Here is a 20,606-nt window from a genome sequence, read left to right as displayed (position 1 = left end):
TGACCCTAAGCACACAGCCAAGAAAACGCAGGAATGGATTCTGGAAAAGTCTCTGAATGTCCTTGAGTGGCCCAGACAGAACCCGGATTTGAACACGATCGAACATCTCTGGAGAGACCTGAAAATAGCTGCGCTGCGAAGCTCCCATTCCAACCTGACTGAGCCTGCGAGGATCTGCAGAGAAGAATGGGAGAAACTCCCCAAATACAGGTGTGTCAAGCTTGACGCGTCATAATCAAGAAGACTCGAGGTTGTAATCGCTGCCAAACAAAGTGCCGAGTAAAGGGTCTGAATACTTATGTAAAGAGAATATTTCCATTAAAAAAATTACAAAACAAATCTACCTGTTTTTGCTTTGTAACGTAACAAAATGTAAGGCCTTAATGTAACAACATTTGGGAAAAGTCAAGGGGTCTGAATACTTCAAATGCACTGTATCCTACAAGTTTAGCTTCTCATTTTTTCATGAATAAACATGAGCATTTATCATATAGGAAGGCCTTTTACATTCATTCAGTTTTGGTGAACACTAAAAAAATTCATTAAATCTTAGGAAACAGTAACAAATCACCCAAACAATGCAATGAGTAAGAAATTAATAATACATTGATATAAAAAAAATATTTAATCATCGGTCTGTTGCCTAGGACAAGTCACTCTTTCCCCATTTTATAGGAAATGAAACCAGCTGACATTTTCATCCCCCACTTTTCCATAGGAATGGAATAATATATACTGTCATCAGAAGGATTAGGACACTACCAGTGATTATGCCCACTGCTGCATCCAAAATACATTATAGGACTAACAAACACCACTGAAGCATCATCCCGAGGTTCAAAAGATAAAATGTCAGGTTTTAAATCAGACATGTTTCAGCAAATAAGCACAGCGTAAAACCAAGTGTACATCTTTGACATAACTAAAGACAGATAATTAAAATAAAACCATACAAAATAAAGGACATCACGTTTCAAGGAAATACAACTGATAAGTATTCGAGAGTGAGAGACGGCAAGGTTTGATTCAAAATCAATAGCATGACAAAACGACATGTCCTTTCATGGTACCGTTTAAAGGTCATTATTGATTTTAAAAAACAAAGAGGGCTGAAATTCAAATGTCCTCTTTTTTTTTGTTCCTTTGCGAGGTGGCTAACTTCCTATGAGCTTTGGTTTCCTTCCTGGGTGAAAGGGCGTGCATGGAGGCAATTTGGCGAGCCGAGGCTCGCTGGTGAGTGGAGTGGCTCCTGTCCTTCAGATCACAGCTCAACAGCGCAGACCGCAGAGCCTGGACATAGGCTGGATGAAAGACAAACACAATCATTAACACATCCACACCATTCATAGCACATCATTCTGAACCTCTGGCTCATGTTCATCAGGAACCAAACGTAGGAGAACTGACTGAAAATACGACTTGCCCAATAAGAAAAACTAATTATAATTTTCAGTTTGGTATTTGGTATCTTATTAGGATCGCCATTAGCTGTTGCAAAAGCAGCAGTTAGTCTTCCTTGGGTCCACACAAAACATGAAACATAATACAGAACATCATTAGACAAGAACAGCTCAAGAACAGAACTACATACATTTTTAAAAAGGTACACATAGTCTACATATCAATGCATACACACAAACTATCTTGTAATAGGGGAGAGGCGTTGTGCCACGAGATGTTGCTTTATCCGTTTTTTTAAACCAGGTTTGCTGTTTATTTGAGATGGAAGGAAGTTCCATGCAATAAGGGCTCTAAATAATACTATGCGTTTTCTTGAGTTTGTTATGGATTTGGGGACTATGAAAAGACCCCTGGTGGCATGTCTGGTGGGATAAGTGTGTGTGTCAGAGCTGTGTGTAAGTTGATTATGCAAACTACTTAGGATTTTCAACACATGAATGTTTCTTATAAAAAGAAGAAGTGATGCAGTCAGTCTCTCCTCAACTCTTAGCCAAGATAGACTGGCATGTATAGTATTTATATCAGCTCTCTGATTATAATTAAAGAGCAAGATGTGCCGCTCTGTTCTGGGCCAGCTGCAGCTTAACTAGGTCTTTCCTTGCAGCACTGGACCACACGACTGGACAATAATCAAGATTAGACAAAACTAGAGCCTGCAGAACTTGCTTTTTGGAGTGTAGGGTCAAAAAAGCAGAGCATCTCTTTATTATGCCTAGACCTCACCCCATCTTTGCAACCAGTGAATCTACATGTTTTGACCATGACCATTTACAATCTTTTTACAAAGTTTTGTACATTTTCTATTATATTGCGTGCCCTAATGAACATGACCCAAGTAGACTAGAATAGGGAAAATAGGAAATAATCAAAATAAGGGAAAAATCAAAATAGGGAAGAATCCCAAATGTGGAAAATATGGAAGGAATATGATTGTTTGAATGAACAGGAGGCAACTATATTGGGTAACCGATAAACGTCAGTAGGTTCATGTTGAGGGACCTTGACATAGTTGCGTTAATTACTCCTCGAGGCATGTTGCTACCAGAAACTAAAAAGTGAACATTCCTAACATTGATGAAAATATTATATGGGAAATAATACATCCTCTATATAGTAAACATACATCAAGGGTGCAAGTCACCTATCTTGGCTTGCAGCAGGTCAAATAATTACCATACTGTTCTTTTGGAGGTAGCCTATTGGCTTGTGGTTGAGACATTTGGTACCGTTTGTACCTTTAGGGTTGTTGTAGAAGACACAGTTATTTGCGCAGGTGTCAGGATGGGAGTCCCAGAAACTGTCCCCGCAGCAACAGAGAGGGGGGAGCTCTGTATTCTCCAGAACTATCCTCTCCTTCATCTGAGCTCTCAGAGCCTCGATGTACCTACCACAAGACACAAAACAATGTGTATTGTTCAATTTTCTGTCAAAGTACCCAACGTGTCACACAATAACACAGGCTGGGACACAGGGCCTTATTCACTAGTTGACCAGCACAAACATATTTAGGGCTAGTTTCCTGGACCAAGATTATTCCAGGACAAAAAAGTACTTTCAAAGGAGATTAATCATTCAGCATGCTTTCTAGTCTAGGAGTGGGGTCAGGGGTAGGATAGAATGCAGATGTGTGATCTAAAGTATTAAAAAATTGGTTGCCATGATTATCACGAGCAAACATCAGAACATCATTTTTTACACTGGTATTTTCTAGAAAGAACAAGGTCTTTCATATTTCCCAATGTGACTTTTGGAGGAGTAGTGCACATGATGTGTTGCTCAAGGACAAAACAATTATATATATTGGCAGAAGATTGACCCTTCATTCTATGTCAGATACTGTACAATTATCAAAAACCTTCTGGGCTGAATCTAGTCCATTTAATTTCAGATTGTATTGATTAATAAAGTTACCTTGTGGCTTCTTTATCTTTCTTTGCTCTCTCTTTCTTCTCTAACACCTCTGCCCTCTCCCCTTCCTCAAGCCTCAGTCGCTCCAGAATTAGAAATTCCCTCTCAGCCATTTCCAGTCTATCCTCCTCGAGCTGCCGCAGTCTCTCCAGCCTCCTCTCCTCTTCCAACCTAGTCTGTTCCTTTTCTGCTTTTATCCTAAAAGGAAATTCAGACAAAACTACATTAAAATGTGTTCTTATTTTGCAATGGAATGTAATGCCACTGTCTGCATTGTTAACAACACATTTTATCCATTATATTGAAAAGACCATATTGAAGGAGTATGAATGTTTATAAAGTGCCAGTCAAAAGTTTGGACACACCTACTCATTCAAGGGTTTATTTATTTGTACTATTTTCTACATTGTAGAATAATAGTGAAGACATCACAACTATGAAATAACACATATGGAATCATGTAGTAAACAAATCAAAATATATCTTATATTTGAGATTCTTCAAAGTAGCCACCCTTTGTCTTGAGAGCTTTGCACACTCTTGGCATTCTCTCAACCAGCTTCATGGAGGTAGTCACCTGGAATACATTTCAATTAACAGGTGTGCGTTGCTGAAAGTTAATATACGTTTGAGCCAATCAATTGTGTTGTGACAAGGTAGGGTTGGTATACAAAAGACCAAGTCCATATTATAGCAAGAAAAGCTCAAATAAGCAAAGAAAAACGACAGTCCATCATTACTTTACGACATGAAGGTCAGTCAATGTGGACAATTTCAAGAATTTTGAAAGTTTCTTCCAAGTGCATTTGCAAAAACCATCAAGTGCTATGATGAAACTGGCTCTCATGAGGACCGCCACAGGAAAGGAAGACCCAGAGTTACCTCTGCTGCAAAGGACAAGTTCATTAGAGTTACAAGCCTTAGAAAATGCAGCCCAAATAAATGCTTCAGAGTTCACGTAACAGACATCTCAAAATCAACTGTTCAGAGGAGACTGCATGAATCTGGCCTTCATGGTTGAATTGCTCCAAAGAAACCACTACTAAAGGACACCAATAAGAAGAGACTTGCTTGGGCCAAGAAACATGAGCAATGGACATTAGACCGGTGGAAATCTGTCCTTTGGTCTGATGAGTCAAAATCTGAGATTTTGGTTTCAACCGCCATGTCTTTGTGAGACACAGAGCAGGTGAACGGATGATCTCCGCATGTGTGGTTTCCACTGTGAAGCATGGAGGAGGAGGTGTGATGGTGTGGGTGTACTTTGCTGGTGACACTGTCAGTGATTTATTTAGAATTCAAGTCACACTTAACCATCATGGCTACCACAGCATTTTGCAGCAATACGCCATCCCATCTGGTTTGCGCTTAGTGGGACTATCGTTTGTTTTTCAACAGGACAATGACCCAACACAGCTCCAGGCTGTGTAAGGGCTATTTGACCAAGAAGGAGAGTGATGCAGCATATGGCCTGGCCTCCACAATCACCTGACCACAACCCAATTGTGATGGTTTGGGATGATTTGGGCCGCAGAGTGAAGGAAACACAGCCAAAAAGTGCTCAGCATATGTGCTCATCATATGTCAGAACTCCATGAAGACTGTTGGAAAAGCATTCCAGGAGAAGCTGGTTGAGAGAACGCCAAGCGTGTGCAAAGATGTTATCAAGGCAAAGGGTGGCAACTTTGAAGAACATAAAATATATTTAAAAACTAGGGAAATTTATCATTTCAGTTTAATATCTCAATTGACTGCATTGAAATGAGATGTACCCCAACCCTGATATGAATGCAAATGTGACAGCACAGTTTACTAATAGTGAAATTTTTTGATAACCAGTATATCCAGAGGAGGAACTACATTTGTTTATTGTGGTTGTGCCGAGTCACCTTCCGATTCTCCTCAGGTGCTTCCTATGTCTCTGATGCTCCTTGACTTGTTCTCTCTCAATGTCCATGAATAGGCGTCGGTACATCAGAAACTGAGACTGACCCTACAAACAAACATTTTTAGAGTTAAGGTAAAGTTATTTTATGGTGTCAAGGGGTATATTTTTTTATAAAATGTGCATATGGAGAAAAATAATGTTCCAGCACATTAATGCAATTGAAGCAGAGACCAAAGTTTAAAGCAAATTCACTACATGACCAAAAGTATGCTTGTCGAACATCTCATTCTGAAATCATATGGAGCTGGTCCGCCCTTTGCTGTCACAACAGCCTCCACACTTCTGGAAGGCTTTCCACTAGATGTTGGAATATTGCTGCGGGGACCTGCTTCCATTCAGCCACAAGAGCATTAGTGAGGTCGGGCACTGATGAAGGGTGAATAGGTCTGCGTTCCAAATCATCCCAAAGGTCTGGGCTCTCTGCAGGCCAGTCAAATTCTTCTACACCGATCTCAACAAACCATTTCTTTACGGACCACGATTTGTGCACGGGGGCATTGTCATTCTGAAACAGGGAAGGGCCTTCCCCAAACTGTTGCCCCAAAGTTGGAAGCACAGAATCGTCTAGAATGTCATTGTGTGCTCGTCTAGAATGTCATTGTGTAGCGTTAAGATTCCCCTTCTCTGGCACTAAAAGGGCCTAGCCCGAACTATGAAAACAACCCCAGACCAATATTCCTCCCCCACCAAACTTTACAGTTGGCACTATGCATTCGGGCAGGTAGCGTTCTCATGGCATCCACCAAACCCAGATTCGTCCGTCGGACTGCCAGATGGTGAAGCGTGATTCGATTCATCACTCCAAAGAACGCGTTTCCACTGCTCCAGTGTCCAATGGCGGAGAGCTTTACACCACTCCAGCTGACGCTTGGCATTGTGATCTTAGGCTTGAGTGCGGCTGCTCAGCCATGGAAACCCATTTCATGAAGCTCCCAACTAACAGTTCTTGTGCTGACATTGCTTCCAGGGTTAGTTTGGAACTCAGTAGAGGGTGTTTCAACCGAGGACAGACCATGCTTACGTGCTACGTGCTTCAGCACTCGGTGGTTCTGTAAGCTTGTGTGGCCTACCATTTCGTGGCTGAGCCGTTGTTTCTCCAAGACATTTCCACCTCACAATAACACCACTTACAGTTGACCGGGCAGCTTTAGCAGGGCTGGCTTGTTGGAAAGGTGGCATCCAAACAGCAGCCAATGTTTGTCTGTGAAGATTGCATGGCTGTGTGCTCGATTTTATACACCTGTCTGCAACGGGTGTGGCTGAAATAGCCAAATCCATTCATTTGAAGCGGTGTCCACATACTGTTGGCCATGTAGTGTATTTCACTAAATGCTAACTAGCTGAAAGTGTGTCTTGAAAATATGTGGTACTTTTTGGGCTGAAAATACACTGGGCTACCGTGCTGCACAAATCATTATGTGTCATACAGTGTTAGTTGATATCTAAAGGGGGGATTTGGTGGAGGGCTGTGTGTAAATATGGTCAGTGATAAGGGTTATTTAATAGCCATCTAAGAAGGGCCAGGGCGTATATTCATAAACACTAAAACCCTATAATGTAGTTCTAACTGGCCTTAATCACCTGTCTCTTCAGTTCCTCCTGGTCTTCTTGGGGCCACAGCACTTGAGTAGCTCTATGGTCAGTACTCAAATCATTACTATGACCTGCAGGATAAGGCTCACTAAAGAGCTTCTGACAGACCTGCAACAAAGAAGGTATGAAAGATTGATTATTAGCTGTCACAATAGATGTGTTTTGGCCTTAAAGCAGTCTTTTTCATAAAAGTCAGGTGACTCCTGGACAAAAGCACTAAAATAATAATTTACAGAACTTAGTAAGAGTTGAGCACCTCTTGTTGTGCATTATGTAAGATTAAACCTTTAGGGTAGTTTAGTTGGGAGTTAGAAAGGTAACTATATAGATTGATAAACAATTTGCTATAGCCTGACTAAAGGAATGTTAGGACAAGCATGTGAGTCACAGGACTATTGACTGTGTGGGGTTTGGGGAAATGGGAGCGTTTGGAAACTGGAGAAGTGTCAAAGAGAACACTTGTGGTGACAGACCGGATTGTTGTCAAAGGTGACAGTCTTGCTCCTGTGACCCTCGTGAAGATCAAAGTTCTGAAGAGGGGAGTCATGTTGCCCAATCAAAGGAATATCTTCCTCCTCCTTTTCATGATCCTCTTCTTCTCTTGTCACCCGATATACAGTTTTCTGTTTTGAGTTAGAAAGCACAATAATTCCTTTTACTAAAATGTTGACACAAATTTGACAGAAAAGACAGTATTTCTGCAATTGAGAGTTCCAAATGATAAAGCTATAACCAAAGAAAGAGAATGAAAAAATATTTTTATTTTACCAGGTAAGTTGACTGAGAACACATTCTCATTTGCAGCAAAGACTTGGGGAATAGTTACAGGGGAGCGGGGGGATGAATGAGCCAATTCTAAGCTGGGAATGATTAGGTAGCCATGATGGTACAGTATGGAGCCAGATTGGGAATTTAGCCAGGACACCGGGGTTAACACCCTTACGATAAGTGCCATGGGATCTTCAGTGACCACAGAGGGCAAAGTCCCCAATCACTGCCCTGGGGCATTGGGATATATATATAAATTATTTATTTTTTTAGACCAGAGGAAAGAGTGCCTCATACTGGCCCTCCAACACCATTTCGAGCAGCATCTGGTCTCCCATCCAGGGACAGACCAGGACAAACCCTGCTTAGCTTCAGAGGCAAGCCAGCAGTGGGATGCAGAGTAGTATGCTGCTGGGCAAATCATAGGAGGTAAAATAAATTAATTCTAATTCTATGGTTATCCGACATTTTTGTTAAAATTGACTTTGCCTGTTAGAAAGGGTCAGTATAAACAAACTCACATCTCTGGTAGGATACACCTTCCATATTCCCCCAGGGAGCTCTGACATCACTTCTCCGTCACGGACCGTCTGACAGGCTGCCAGTCTGTGTCTGACCTGCCTCGTGACTTTGCTGAGCTGAAAAACCAGAACCAACCCATATGATCATCTACTTTATCTATAGCGCTAATGATAGAAGTAATGGCAATGTCACTGACTTAATATGAGCAAAATGGCTTTAACATCTGTGTAAATAATCCTTTGGCATTATTGAGGATAAAAAGGTAGGTAGCCTAGGTCCATATGGCGGCGTTTACACAGGCACCCCAATTCTGATCATTTGCCCAATTATAGGCAAAGGATCTAATTGGTCAAAAGTCCAATTAGTGGCAAAAAGATCAGATTTGGCATGCCTGTGTAAATGTAGCCTTTGTTGCAGAGATCAATGACGGACATAGGTTGTGTTTACACAGGCTTCCCAATTCTAATCTTTTTGCCCAAAAGATCTGATCTGATTGGTCAAAAGGCCTGTGTAAACACATAGACACACGTTAGATATAGATGCGAATCAATAACAATATCCACTCAGTGCTTGTGTGGCTTCATTCAATGTTTTTATAACAGATTTTTTTATTATTATATATATTTTTTTTTAAATACGACTTGCTTTTCCTTTACTGTAACAAGCACAGATTTTGCAAAGCTACTGGTATTTAGAAGTTTTTTTCCCTTGCAATGATCGAGATATGTGGTCGTTTTTCTTACTTCCATTTAATGCATGGAATAGTAGATGCCCTGGAGAAGAGCATCTTCTAAATGACTAAAATGTCAATGTAGATCGTCACAGATAAATTTTGCCACCTGATGCGTTTGATGATCAGTCCTGTTTTCTCTGTTGCTGCTATCATAGCCCTGTGCTCGAACCCAGCGGGAGTTGGGGCTGCAGATGGCTAGCTCTCTCTCTGGGGAGTAGGGGCACGGATTCTTCCTGGGGGTCAATCTCTGCGCTGCATCGCTGGACTGCTGGAGCACTCTCCCCTCCTGCTCTGCCTGTAAAGACAAACAACGCAGGCTTTAAACTGGCTAATATGCTGTCATTAAATGAGGAGTTTGAGGACTCTGCATGGTATACCCAGGTTGTGTCACTAGCCTGTGACATTCTTGATAGAGGTGGTGCTCATTTACCCATAGTCCATGTCATTTACATGTGCAGTTGCTAGCTACAATACTTGGAAACCAAGATAACTGTATTCTTGCCATTTGTAATGCATTGTTGTTTTATAATGATGTTGGCCTACTAACTGTCTTCCATCATGAACAGCAATTGTAATACAATATGTTAATTATCCACATTATATAGCCTAGTCACCATCTCGCATGACTTCTGAAGCTGCCACCTCTTGCGGATTTGAGCCTGTTGTGCCACGCGGCGGCGCACTTCTTCCTGAAACCGGCGAAGACTCTCCTCTTTCTCCCGTTGAATCTCCATCTGTAGCTCCTCAGTTAGCAGGGCACGAACCTGGCTCATACGAAATAATAAGTCAACGGGTAAATATGCTAACTAGCTACCTGTTCAAGTAGAATAACTGATGGACGGCTACACTTACATTTGGATGCTCATCCTGGCAGTCTTGTCCACTCTCCACCCAGGCGCCCACAGGTGCAACTGCCTGATTCCTCTCGGCCAATACATTATTTCGATGACAATGTTTGCTTTGAGCATGTACTGTTATCCCACTAATTGAAACTTTGGTTGTGCCCTTTACTTTAGGATTGATAATAGGGGGCATGTTGCTAGCCAGTTGCTAACTATCCAGGCAACGTTTGCTAAGTTCTGAGTTAACGTTAGCTAGCTACTTCTTCAACCAACCTAATACGTTTCACGATGTACAACAGCGTTGACATGAGTATGAATTGTCCGGAGGGCTATAAATTATTTGTTAGTATCTGTGAACATAACCTTTCTTAAATACTGAAGTGGCTTCTCAACTGCCACAGTAGACGCTTCTTGTTGTTGGAGACGTAATAATAGTGCGACCATTTTTGCTCCGCCCACTTAATTTATTTGGGTTTCTTCTGGATTCGAGAATCTGAGATCTGAACACAGGGGTGATGGTTGCTGGTAATGGGCCTCTGTACACCTATGTAGATATTCCATAAAAAATCAGCAGTTCCCAGCTACAATAGTCATTTACAACATTAACAATGTCTACACTGTATTTGTGATCAATTTGATGTTATTTTAATGGACAAAACAATTTGCTTTTCTTTCAAAAACAAGGACATTTCTAAGTGCCCCAAACTTTTGAACGGTAGTGTATATATTGGGATAGGTAGAATAATCACTTTCTTTCTTCTCCATGCCTCAACTACACAGCTGTAGTGGTCACTGAACAGGTGTAATATTGTCCTATGACTGTGAATCAGCAAACAAATTATCTCTGTGTGTGTGAGAACAGAATGAGGAGCATTTGACAAAAAGGAACAAATTACATAAAGCTTGTACTGTACATCGTTGAAAGTATGTCCCCTCTGTTTTATTGCAGAGCACAAACATTCTCTGTGGAGAGAGATGAAGAGATTGCATTTGTGTCGACAACGATGGGTGCAGCCTACCACTGTCTGAAGAAGTCCCACATAAGCTAATGTTAAGGAAGTCACACTGCTTGCTTAGCGAGTACTGTTTACTCCTGATTCGGCTCATACCAAGTCTGGAACCCAGAACCTCTGCCTTGCTAACACCCCTGACCACCTTCCAGAAGCATCTTACCCTGTTGTGCCACCTAAAAGCTAGCTATTCGGCAGCACAAGTAGAGACATTTCAGGCTGAGGAGTGAGTATCACACATCGCCTTCTGCTACATTCACCCCCCAAACCCACTCCACAGCGACCCCATCATTGAGCTGAGCCCAACTGATGATCCGGAACACGGCACCATGATAAAATACGTCACGCTGCTTGGTTAGCGGGTACAGCTTCCTCCTGATTCACTCATACCGAGGCTCGAACCCAGGACCTCTGCCTTGCTATCACACGTAACTGCCCTCTCGAAGGGTCTTATATTGTCGCACCACTGAAAAAAGAGCTATTCTGCAGCGCAAGTGGAGGCACTTCAGGCTGAGTTTCACAGATTGCCATCTGCTACACTAACTGCATAGATAAATGGCAAAAATGCATGCTCACCTGAAGATGCAAATTGACAATATTGAGGATAAAGTGGTTGAAACATTCAAACATTCACTAAAGTTTCACTTTGAGTGAAACAAATTTATAAATGACAACCAATATTTCCTCCTCATCATGCCTTTAATAAACATCTCTACTGATATGTACAATGTATCCTTTGATTTTCATAATAATTCTATGAATCTATACAAAGGAAAAACATTGAATGATTATTCAGCTATGATACCCAATAACAAAGAAAATGATTAGTTAAATTACAAACATCCACACAATATATGAAACTGTAACCAACATATGAATACATGGGTATCTTTAAAGATAGGTTTTATACATTTGAACAGGTCTTATGAATAGGACATAATATAATTGAAGAAAAAATAATCGTCTCACTAACGTGTCATAACTTAAAACCTAAACCTGACTCATACAGTTGTGGAGGATGACAGTGTATTTACAAACATATTGAGATGATTAAGTGCTGTGTTGGGTTCTGAGACAAACATTACTGCACTATAACTTCATATAAAATCTATTTACATATGTACATACAGTCACCATGTAAACACACAGATGCATGTCTCTCTACAGCACCAAGGCATGGAGGGGGGAAGAACATGTTGACCAGGGGTAGACAACAGGAGACACACTGTGCCAGCTTTTTTCTGTCCCAGCTTCACCACACCAGTAACCATATTAATTATGGCATTCAAAATAACTTTTTACAAAGAAAAAAGAAAACAAATGTTTGTTTTTTTAAATTCCAGTTAGTACATCACTGTTTCAGGCCATTTTGTTCCCTTTTGTGCCTAATGAATACAATCCTTTCTCAACTAGTCAAGGTTTTCAATTTAGACCAGATGTCTTATTGCTGGGCTGAAACATAAGTCTGCACACACTTCATCCCTCCAGGACTTGTAGATAGACAATCAAGGCTGAGTGGTACCGTTGCTCTCCAGTGTGGAGGTGGGCTCTTCCAACTGACTGGCAGGCGGTATGCCCACTGGGGCGCGAAACATGCGCCCGGAGCATCGAGTGCGGGGTGGGGAGGTGGTGGAGGACTTGCTCTGCACCTTGTTGTGATGTGAAGGGGGGGAGCTGATCGGGGTGCGGGGGTACCTGCGAGAGGAGTGGGCGGGGGGTTCAGGGGAGCGTGAGGAGGGAGTCAGGGAGCTGCTGTAGCCGGGGGGGCTGCTGGGTGGTTCAGAGGAGGGGCCAAGGCCCATGTTGCCGGGTGAGTCATGGTCGCCCTGAGGGAAATCCTACAACGAGGGACAACCAAGTCAATACTCAGACACACACACAATGCTCTGAACAGGTCCACAACAATACATACTGGCTGTATTTTTTTCTACATTGAGATATTGTAGTCATCTTAACACCTGAATGAGGGTTGAGAAATAAAAACCTACAAGTCCCCACAGTATCTCTGGGATTTTTATTGATTTGTTAAATTAAAATGTATTTTTTAGCTATGTTTTGAGTCAGATACTGATGACAGCTTTTTGTTATTTAAAGAGGTACCTCTTTGAGGATGTAGAGTGCCACTGGATTCTTGCGTTCATGTTCAGTCATCATTTTTGGTACAACGTCAACTGTAGAAGATGAAGAATACATTGGATGAAGACTTTTGGTGTAGCACAACAATTTATAATTCTTATGAATAACTAGGAAATATAAATACAATTAATTATTAGGTTCCTTACCTGCATGATTGATTGGGGAATAATCAGGGTGTTCTATTAAATGCCTTGGCAGTCCTGCCAAACCTCTGGGCTTCATTTGCTGTTTCTGCCGCTCTCTGCACAATAAACATACAATATACTGTACGTGAGAATCAACTGTGTGCTTAAATTATACAGTATAAAACTGTTCAAAACAACATTGTTCATGTCAAATTTAGCATTTTGTCTATTTAACACTACAGTATATCAGTACAATTTTGAACAGAGCCTCGGGGGCCCTGGTCAAAAGTGTACACTAAATATGGAAAAGTATTCCCAACCCATAGGACCATGAACAGACCAAAGCATCCAGAAACATGTAGAGAGTGAGACAAAAGTGTGTTTGGCTCTTACTTCTTGGACGGCCCCCAGCAGGCGCACACCGTAACCAAGGTGATAAGGAGGAAAATACCCCCGGTGGAGAGAATGATGTAGAGGGAACTCCTCCCTGTTGGGGGAGGGTCAGGAGGGTAGGAGGGTCATAGGCTTAGTCCCAAATGGCACCCTTTTCCACATTTAGTGTACACTTTTGTCCAGGGCCCCCGAGGCTCTGTTCAAAAGTAGTGCACTATATAGGGAATATGGTGCTATTTGGGACGCAACCACATAGGAAAACAAACAGCACAGTAGAACTACTTAAGAATATGTTGAAGCAGAATTACAGCATGTACTTCCTCCCCTGTCCTCCCACGCACACACTCATGTCTCTGTGATGTAGTCATGTACTGGATGTATAGCCAGTGATCAACTTCCCTCCCACTCATTATCTTTTTGCTGCTGGTACATTAGGCTACAGTTAGTAAAAATATATATATATATTGCTTGCATTTGCCTTTTTTTCACCCCTTCTCTCACATACAAGGACTTGCTTTTCAGTGAAGTATTTGTTGCACGCCCTGGGCTTGAACCAGTGACAAGTAGGACTTTAGGAGAAAAGCGCTCTGAGATGACATTATGAAAATAATTTCAATTAATTTAGTGTGTACTTTCTAAAGTTGCCTATATAATGGGTTAAATAGCCAGAGATTATTACAGGAGTTATCCAGCCTCATCCCTCAATTTTACAGCAAAGCATGTGGCAACGCTGCCGTTTGACCTAATATCAGATTAAAGATTGTGACTGAATTGCCACTGGTTCAAGCATATAGTGCCACTGTATAGCCTACTGTAGACAGTGAGTTTGATGGGCAGGCTCTTCATGCTCCCAATAGGGTTCTCGACCACGCATCCGTAGATGTCATCATCCACCATCAGCACCCGCACAATGGTCAAGAGCTTCTGGTCAGGTGACAGCTGCAGACGGGTCTCATTGGTCAACAGTTTCCCTCCTTTCTGCCAGCTGTACTTGGCATTGGTTCCGTTGTCATGGGAGCAGTTGAGGGTGAAGTGCTCGCTGAGCTCCAGTACTGAGGACGCCTCCATGTGGACGTAAGGTCTGGATATGGGCTCTATGGAGAATAAGTATAGTAGTCAGACACGTCAAGATATGTCTCTTCCTTCTGGGCCAAAGGTTATACTGATATGATGGGTTAAAAAATTAGCTCAGGTGTACATTAACAACTTCTCAGGTGACCCTTATTGCAACAACACCTTTACAAGAACAACATGGTTTGGACTATTGTCCCCTGCACTTTCCTTGACAATTCAGCCGATGTTTCAGTCATACAAATTTTTGAGAAATGTGTATAAACAAAAAGGCAAAAAATCCTTTGGTTTTTATCACAGACAATCCCAGCAGTTCCTACAAGCAAGTCATGTCATAAAGGACAAGTAAACTTATACTAAAATATGCATCAACCATCCCAATTGCCTTGTGGATCGAGTGTCTTCCCTGAGATTGGAAGGTTGGGGAGTCAAGTCATACCAAAGACTAAAAATTGTACCCAATGTATCTCAGCATTATGGAGATGGATTGGGGTTAAGACCCTGTGATAGACTAGCATCCTGTCCAAGGGGTTTACATGTACATTAAGCTGCCTCTGTTACAGAATCAGGAGATAGGCTCTTGCTTACACTTTGGACCACATACCATCCACAGTCAGGTCGATACTCCCCTCTCCGGTGAAAGTATCATCCGTGATGGAGATCTCCACTTCATAGGTGCCCTCATCAGAGAGTTTGAGGTTGTGGAGTAGGAGGGTGCCATTCTCAAACACCAGGATGCGGTCCCGGTACTCGGGCCTCAAGTTCCCAATGATCTCGGTGCCAATGGACTGGACCACGGTGACGGGCTTGTCGTCCCTCTTCAGCTGCCACTTGATGACTGGTGCGTCGGGGCTGGAGCTGCTGTAACGAACAGAGAGGAGTGCCTCCCCGCCCAACGTGCCCCGGATCAGAGAGCCAGGGCTGGTGATGTTGACTCCCTTGACACGTCCTGGACCCAGAGGAGATGGAACGGAGTCTATTTATTCAGGTTATACTGTATATTTAGCAGATTTCTATTCTATACACGTCTCAGTTCATATGAATGGAACACGTGTTCCACCACTTACACGCATGTGTGACATGGATAAACTGATGCATGCATTAAACTGCAATAGGGTACAGGCGCATCCTACCTGCAATGCCATTTCAGCTTGCTACAAGTGTCTTTTAAATACGCCTAGTGTAACAGTGTTGCTTCCATCTCTTTTCTCGCCCCAACCTGGGCTCGAACCAGGGACCCTCTGTCATCTCACCGATTGAAATGCTAGCCATTTCACACCGGTTACACTAGCAAGCCATCCAACAAACAAGCTTTACCCAGATCGTGTACCCAAGGACACTTGGCACACTTCCCTCAGAGGTTGGTGGCGCCTTAATTGGGGGAGACTGGCTCGTGGTAATGGCTGGAGTGGAATTACTGGAATGGTATCAAATACATCAAACACATGGTTTCCAAGTGTTTGATGCCATTTCATTCAGTCTATTCCAGACAATATTATGGGCCGTCCTTCCCTCAGCATCCTCCTGTGGACCTTTCCTATTCCATTACACTGTGAAGGTTAGTATTCAGAAAAATATTGGGCTGTCCACAATCTCCACACCACCAATACCACCATCACAGTCGTGTCTAAACCGTCCTTGATTAAGTGACATGCTTCTATTCAAGCATTTGTGGCTAGAAGGCGTGACATTGTTAACAGGTCATGGTCTGGTTTATGCTAAGAATTCTCTTAGCCCCTTAGCTAGTTCAACAACTTCACTACAAGGCATATCTCAAATCGTCTAACTTATGGCCAACAGATTTTGCAGAAATTCTTTCAGTGTTGATTGACCAGAGGATTCTTTTTGATGGTAATAGCCTACAGTATGTGATCAGAGTGGGCTTATAAAGTGAGAGCCAAAGGACTGTAACTAGCTCTGCTGGCTGTTGTTGTGGGCGGCAGGCTGCTGATGACTTGACTGTGGGCACCGGGCCCCCTCCTCCGCCGGGGCAGAGTGCGCTGCATGGAGCCTGTGTGGCAGCACTGCATCACCGTGGTAACGGCTCGCAGTCCTTTTGGACGACTGTGATGAGTTGACAAAAGGGGGGATTGTTTGGGCCAATTTCCTCCCTGGTAGCCCATGAAAGAGGCCTCAGAGCAACACAAGCTCCCCGATTGGCTGAGCCCAAAGACAGAGGGCCCCAGTGATTCTGCTGATGACAACACAACCGCAATGACATGACACAACCGCACCTATAAAAGTACCAAGTATCATGTTTCTATGTTTGACTCTGCACACCTTTTTTCTATATCGCATATACAATTAGAATTATATATGTACAAAATGATCAATTCCTTGTATAGCTTTCCATTTATGTATCTAGGTCACACCTCAATAGCCTGAGCTCAGGTCCTTCTCCAACCTTTGGCAAACCTTCTGAACCAACCGGAAGACATCTGAGTAGCATAGTTTCCACATGGGCTCTACAGAGATCAAATACCATTGATATGAACTAAACAGCTTTTTGTACAGACCGAACGCCTAAACTCTCTAAAGTCTAAACCCTATTTGCCGGTTTCCCAAATCCAGATTAAGCAGTCCTGGACTAAAAACCATTCTCAATAGAGAATGTCCATTGAAAGTACATTTTACTCCAGGCTGGAATCTGGGTCCCATTGTGACTGCTTTCTGCCAAATAATATATCTTCATCAATCTATTTTTAAATCCACAGATTATGTATAGTTTTATGAGTGTCATCAGAGTGTAATTTTCTTTCTAGTAATTGAGCAATAGTAATAAAAATACATACTGTGTGGCATTGTGAAGTCAGTTTGAATGTTTTAAATAAAGTGTTTTTCAGAATATAAGCTAGTACACAACAAGGAAATGTTTATTTGCTTGTTTGACATGGAAATTGTGTTTTATGTAATTGTTTTTGTAATTTATATGGTACCTATGCATATATGCTAATCAAATTAATTAAATAAATATTCTGAGACATTTAAATTCATAATAGGGGTCTTATTAGGGGCTGTTGAATGATTGACGGTCGTATTTTTTTATTGAATTGATGAATTTACATGAACGAATTTACAAGCAAAAGTAGGCATAATTTAGTAGGACACAAAATGTATGTGTCCAACTTATCAGCCAAACAAATACGTCAGTCAGAAAACATGCATAAACCAACCTACACTTGCCCACTCCACTCTAAATACTTCCCACCCACATTGTCTTAGCCTTGCAAGTGAACACTACACATTCCTTTAATAAGTCAGTACAGATGTGTTTTCCAAAAACAGGGGAAAGTTTCCCTTACCTGACTGAGGTGAGACAAGAAGACACCAGAGCAGCAAAAGTTGAGGAGCGGCTATGGCTTTGGAGAGATCCTCCCTCTCTGCCTTCATCTTGGGTCTAACGCTCTGTTTCTCTCCAAGACAATTAGCATGATTTGTCCACTCTGGGCACGTCCACCGAGAGAGCACACAGACATTCCTCCAAGGCAGGGCTCCACTAGGACTGGGTGCACTGCACAACAAAGCAGCACAACAGCAGTGTGTGTGTGTGTGTGTGTGTGTGTGTGTGTGTGTGTGTGTGTGTGTGTGTTTAGTAGAACAATTGTACAGAAAATAAAGCACACATCTTGTTTATTTTCTGCACAATTCTGGATTTGTAGTTAGACTACTTTTAAAACGTGCACAGTAAGCTTCTAAGCATGAGTGAAATTGCAAGTGCAGCAATAAATACACGACTGTCCCTTTAGAACATCACTTAAGCTTATTCAAATACACTCCTGGAATGGAAATGGCCAAAATGCGCCAAAAGTGGCCAAAAGACCTAGGCTATTTAGGTTTTACCCTGGCCACTGAACGCTTATACTTTGAATCAGTCTGAAGCCACTTGTTGTTACTCTGTTCTCAGTATTAGGGGCATAGAGAGGAGGGCCCTTCTCTAATGGTCCTGCTGAGTAAGGTCTGCATCTTAAATGGCATCCTTTCCCCTATAGTGCTATTTGGGCCTTGGTAAAAAAGTAGTGCACTATAAAAGGAATAGGGTTAGGGCTGTGGCGGTCATGAAATTTTGTCAGCCTGTGATTGTCAAGAAAATAACTGCCGGTCTCACTGTAATTGATCGTTAATTAGCACAAACACATGTAGTATCTCCTGGCTTCCACGCATAGCCTACAAGCCACTGATGCAGACCTGATGCAGACATTTAAAAAAGTCTATTCAATGAATTTAATATAGCCTACACCATCACAATAAATCCATTATTTATTTTAGACAGGTCTAAAGAAACAGGATATGAAGAAATGTAGTCTATTTCAGAACAACAGAATAGCATACTATGGGTTGTCCTTATCAAATCAAATTTATTTATAAAGCTCTTCTTACATTAACTGTTGTCACAAAGTGCTGTACAGAATCCCAGCCTAAAACCTCAAACAGCAAGCAATGCAGGTGTAGAAGCACGGTGGCTAGGAAAAACTCTCTAGAAAGGCCAGAACCTAGGAAGAAACCTGGAGAGAAATCAGGCTATGAGGGTTGGCCAGTCCTCTTCTGGCTGTGTGGGGTGGAGATTATAACAGAACATGGCCAAGATGTTCAAATGTTCATAGATGACCAGCCGTGTCAAATAATAATTATCACAGTAGTTGTCGAGGGTACAACAGTATCTCTACCACTCCTGCTGTCTCTAGAGAGTTGAAAACAGCAGATCTGGGACAGGTAGCACGTCTGGTGAAAAGGTCAGGGTTCCATAGGCAGAACAGTTGAAACTGGAGCAGCAGCACGGCCAGGTGGACTGGGGACAGCAAGGAGTCATCAGGCCAAGTAGTCCTGAGGCATGGTCCTAGGGCTCAGGTCCTCCGAGAGAGAGAAAGAAAGAAAGAAAGAAAGAAAGAAAGAGAGAAAAAGAGAGAGAGAGAGAGAGAGAGAGAGAGAGAGAATTAGAGAGAGCATACTTAAATTCACACAGGACACCGGATAAGACAAGAGAAATACTCCAGATATAACAGACTGAACCTAGCCCCCCGACATATAAACTACTGCAGCATAAATACTGGAGGCTGAGACAGGAGGGGTCAGGAGACACTGTGGCCCCGTCCGACGATACCCCCGGACAGGGCCAAACAGGCAGGATATAACTCCACCCATTTTGCCAAAGCACAGCCCCCACACCACTAGAGGGATATCTTCAACCACCAACTTACCATCCTGAGACAAGACCGAGTATAAACCAACCTACATTTGCCCACAAAGATCTCCCCCACGGCACAACCCAAAGGGGGGCGCCAACCCGGACAGGAAGATCACGTCAGTGACTCAACCCACTCAAGTGACGCACCCCTCCTAGGGACGGCATGGAAGAGCACCAGTAAGCCAGTGACTCAGCCCCTGTAATAGGGTTAGAGGCAGAGAATCCCAGTGGAGAGATGGGAACCGGCCAGGCAGAGACAGCAAGGGCGGTTCGTTGCTCCAGTACCTTTCCGTTCACCTTCACACTCTTGGGCCAGACTACACTCAATCATAGGACCTACTGCAGAGTTGAGTCTTCAATAAAGACTTAAAGGTTGAGACCGAGTCTGCGTCTCTCACATGGGTAGGCAGGCCATTCCTTAAAAATGGAGCTCTATAGGAGAAAGCCCTGCCTCCAGCTGTTTGCTTAGAAATTCTAGGGACAGTAAGGAGGCCTGCGTCTTGTGACCATAGCGTACGTGTAGGTATGTACGGCAGGACCAAATCGGAAAGATAGGTAGGAGCAAGCCCATGTAATGCTTATGTTAGGACCTGATATGGCTATGCCATATGGCTGTGGGCTTCACTTGTTCATTTAGCAGACAATAATTGCTTAGAATTCCGTGGCATTATATTACAATCATTTTATAGTATGAAGTATATTTTCTCAAAATGATTTCAAAGGAAGTGCGCACATGCGGCTATTGTGTGTTGATCGGTTAACAAAGAAACTGGTCCTATATGCTTAATTTAGAGTTATTAATGCAATTTAATTGTGATACAAATGTTGGGATAAATGTTTAGGTTTTTAATACATTCTATGTGTCACGTCTGCTCCCGCTCCTTCCTCCCCCTGGCGCTTGAGGGCGCCAAGTG

The 20,606-nt window shown here is 42.5% G+C and overlaps 2 protein-coding genes across 2 annotated transcripts; both read right to left on the bottom strand.

The window, feature by feature from the left end:
• Window positions 1–610: 610 nt before the first annotated feature.
• On the bottom strand, window positions 611–10,215 carry ccdc15 (coiled-coil domain containing 15). The gene is made up of 10 exons (XM_024393640.2): window positions 9,786–10,215; window positions 9,548–9,697; window positions 9,040–9,228; window positions 8,200–8,316; window positions 7,384–7,533; window positions 6,899–7,018; window positions 5,259–5,362; window positions 3,373–3,567; window positions 2,697–2,845; window positions 611–1,301 (listed from the first exon to the last, which is right to left on the bottom strand). The coding sequence occupies exons 1-10, from the start codon at window positions 9,966–9,968 to the stop codon at window positions 1,117–1,119; spliced, it is 1,542 nt and encodes a 513-aa protein (XP_024249408.1). The 5' UTR covers window positions 9,969–10,215; the 3' UTR covers window positions 611–1,116.
• Window positions 10,216–11,447: 1,232 nt separating this feature from the next.
• On the bottom strand, window positions 11,448–17,997 carry hepacamb (hepatic and glial cell adhesion molecule b). Its single transcript, XM_024393641.2, has 7 exons — window positions 17,813–17,997; window positions 15,115–15,459; window positions 14,252–14,533; window positions 13,440–13,533; window positions 13,068–13,162; window positions 12,886–12,956; window positions 11,448–12,623 (listed from the first exon to the last, which is right to left on the bottom strand). The coding sequence occupies exons 1-7, from the start codon at window positions 17,898–17,900 to the stop codon at window positions 12,291–12,293; spliced, it is 1,308 nt and encodes a 435-aa protein (XP_024249409.1). The 5' UTR covers window positions 17,901–17,997; the 3' UTR covers window positions 11,448–12,290.
• Window positions 17,998–20,606: the final 2,609 nt, after the last annotated feature.

Source organism: Oncorhynchus tshawytscha, linkage group LG30 (assembly GCF_018296145.1).
Source record: "Oncorhynchus tshawytscha isolate Ot180627B linkage group LG30, Otsh_v2.0, whole genome shotgun sequence".
Lineage (NCBI taxonomy): Eukaryota > Metazoa > Chordata > Actinopteri > Salmoniformes > Salmonidae > Oncorhynchus > Oncorhynchus tshawytscha.
The sequence above is the reverse complement of the archived record's forward strand: the minus strand, read 5'-3'. Positions and strand labels throughout refer to the sequence as shown.

Excerpts from the sequence above, each read along its gene's own strand:
- ccdc15 (XM_024393640.2), bottom strand. The coding sequence starts at position 9,968 with ATGCCCCCTATTATCAATCCTAAAGTAAAGGGCACAACCAAAGTTTCA. Across the intron at positions 9,698-9,785 it reads GCCAGGATGAGCATCCAAAT|GTTCGTGCCCTGCTAACTGA; the intron begins GTAAGTGTAGCC and ends CGTATGAGCCAG. Across the intron at positions 8,317-9,039 it reads CTGATCATCAAACGCATCAG|CTCAGCAAAGTCACGAGGCA; the intron begins GTGGCAAAATTT and ends CTGGTTTTTCAG.
- hepacamb (XM_024393641.2), bottom strand. The coding sequence starts at position 17,900 with ATGAAGGCAGAGAGGGAGGATCTCTCCAAAGCCATAGCCGCTCCTCAA. Across the intron at positions 14,534-15,114 it reads TATCGACCTGACTGTGGATG|AGCCCATATCCAGACCTTAC; the intron begins GTATGTGGTCCA and ends TATTCTCCATAG. Across the intron at positions 13,163-13,439 it reads TGCTGGGGGCCGTCCAAGAA|AGAGCGGCAGAAACAGCAAA; the intron begins GTAAGAGCCAAA and ends TTTATTGTGCAG.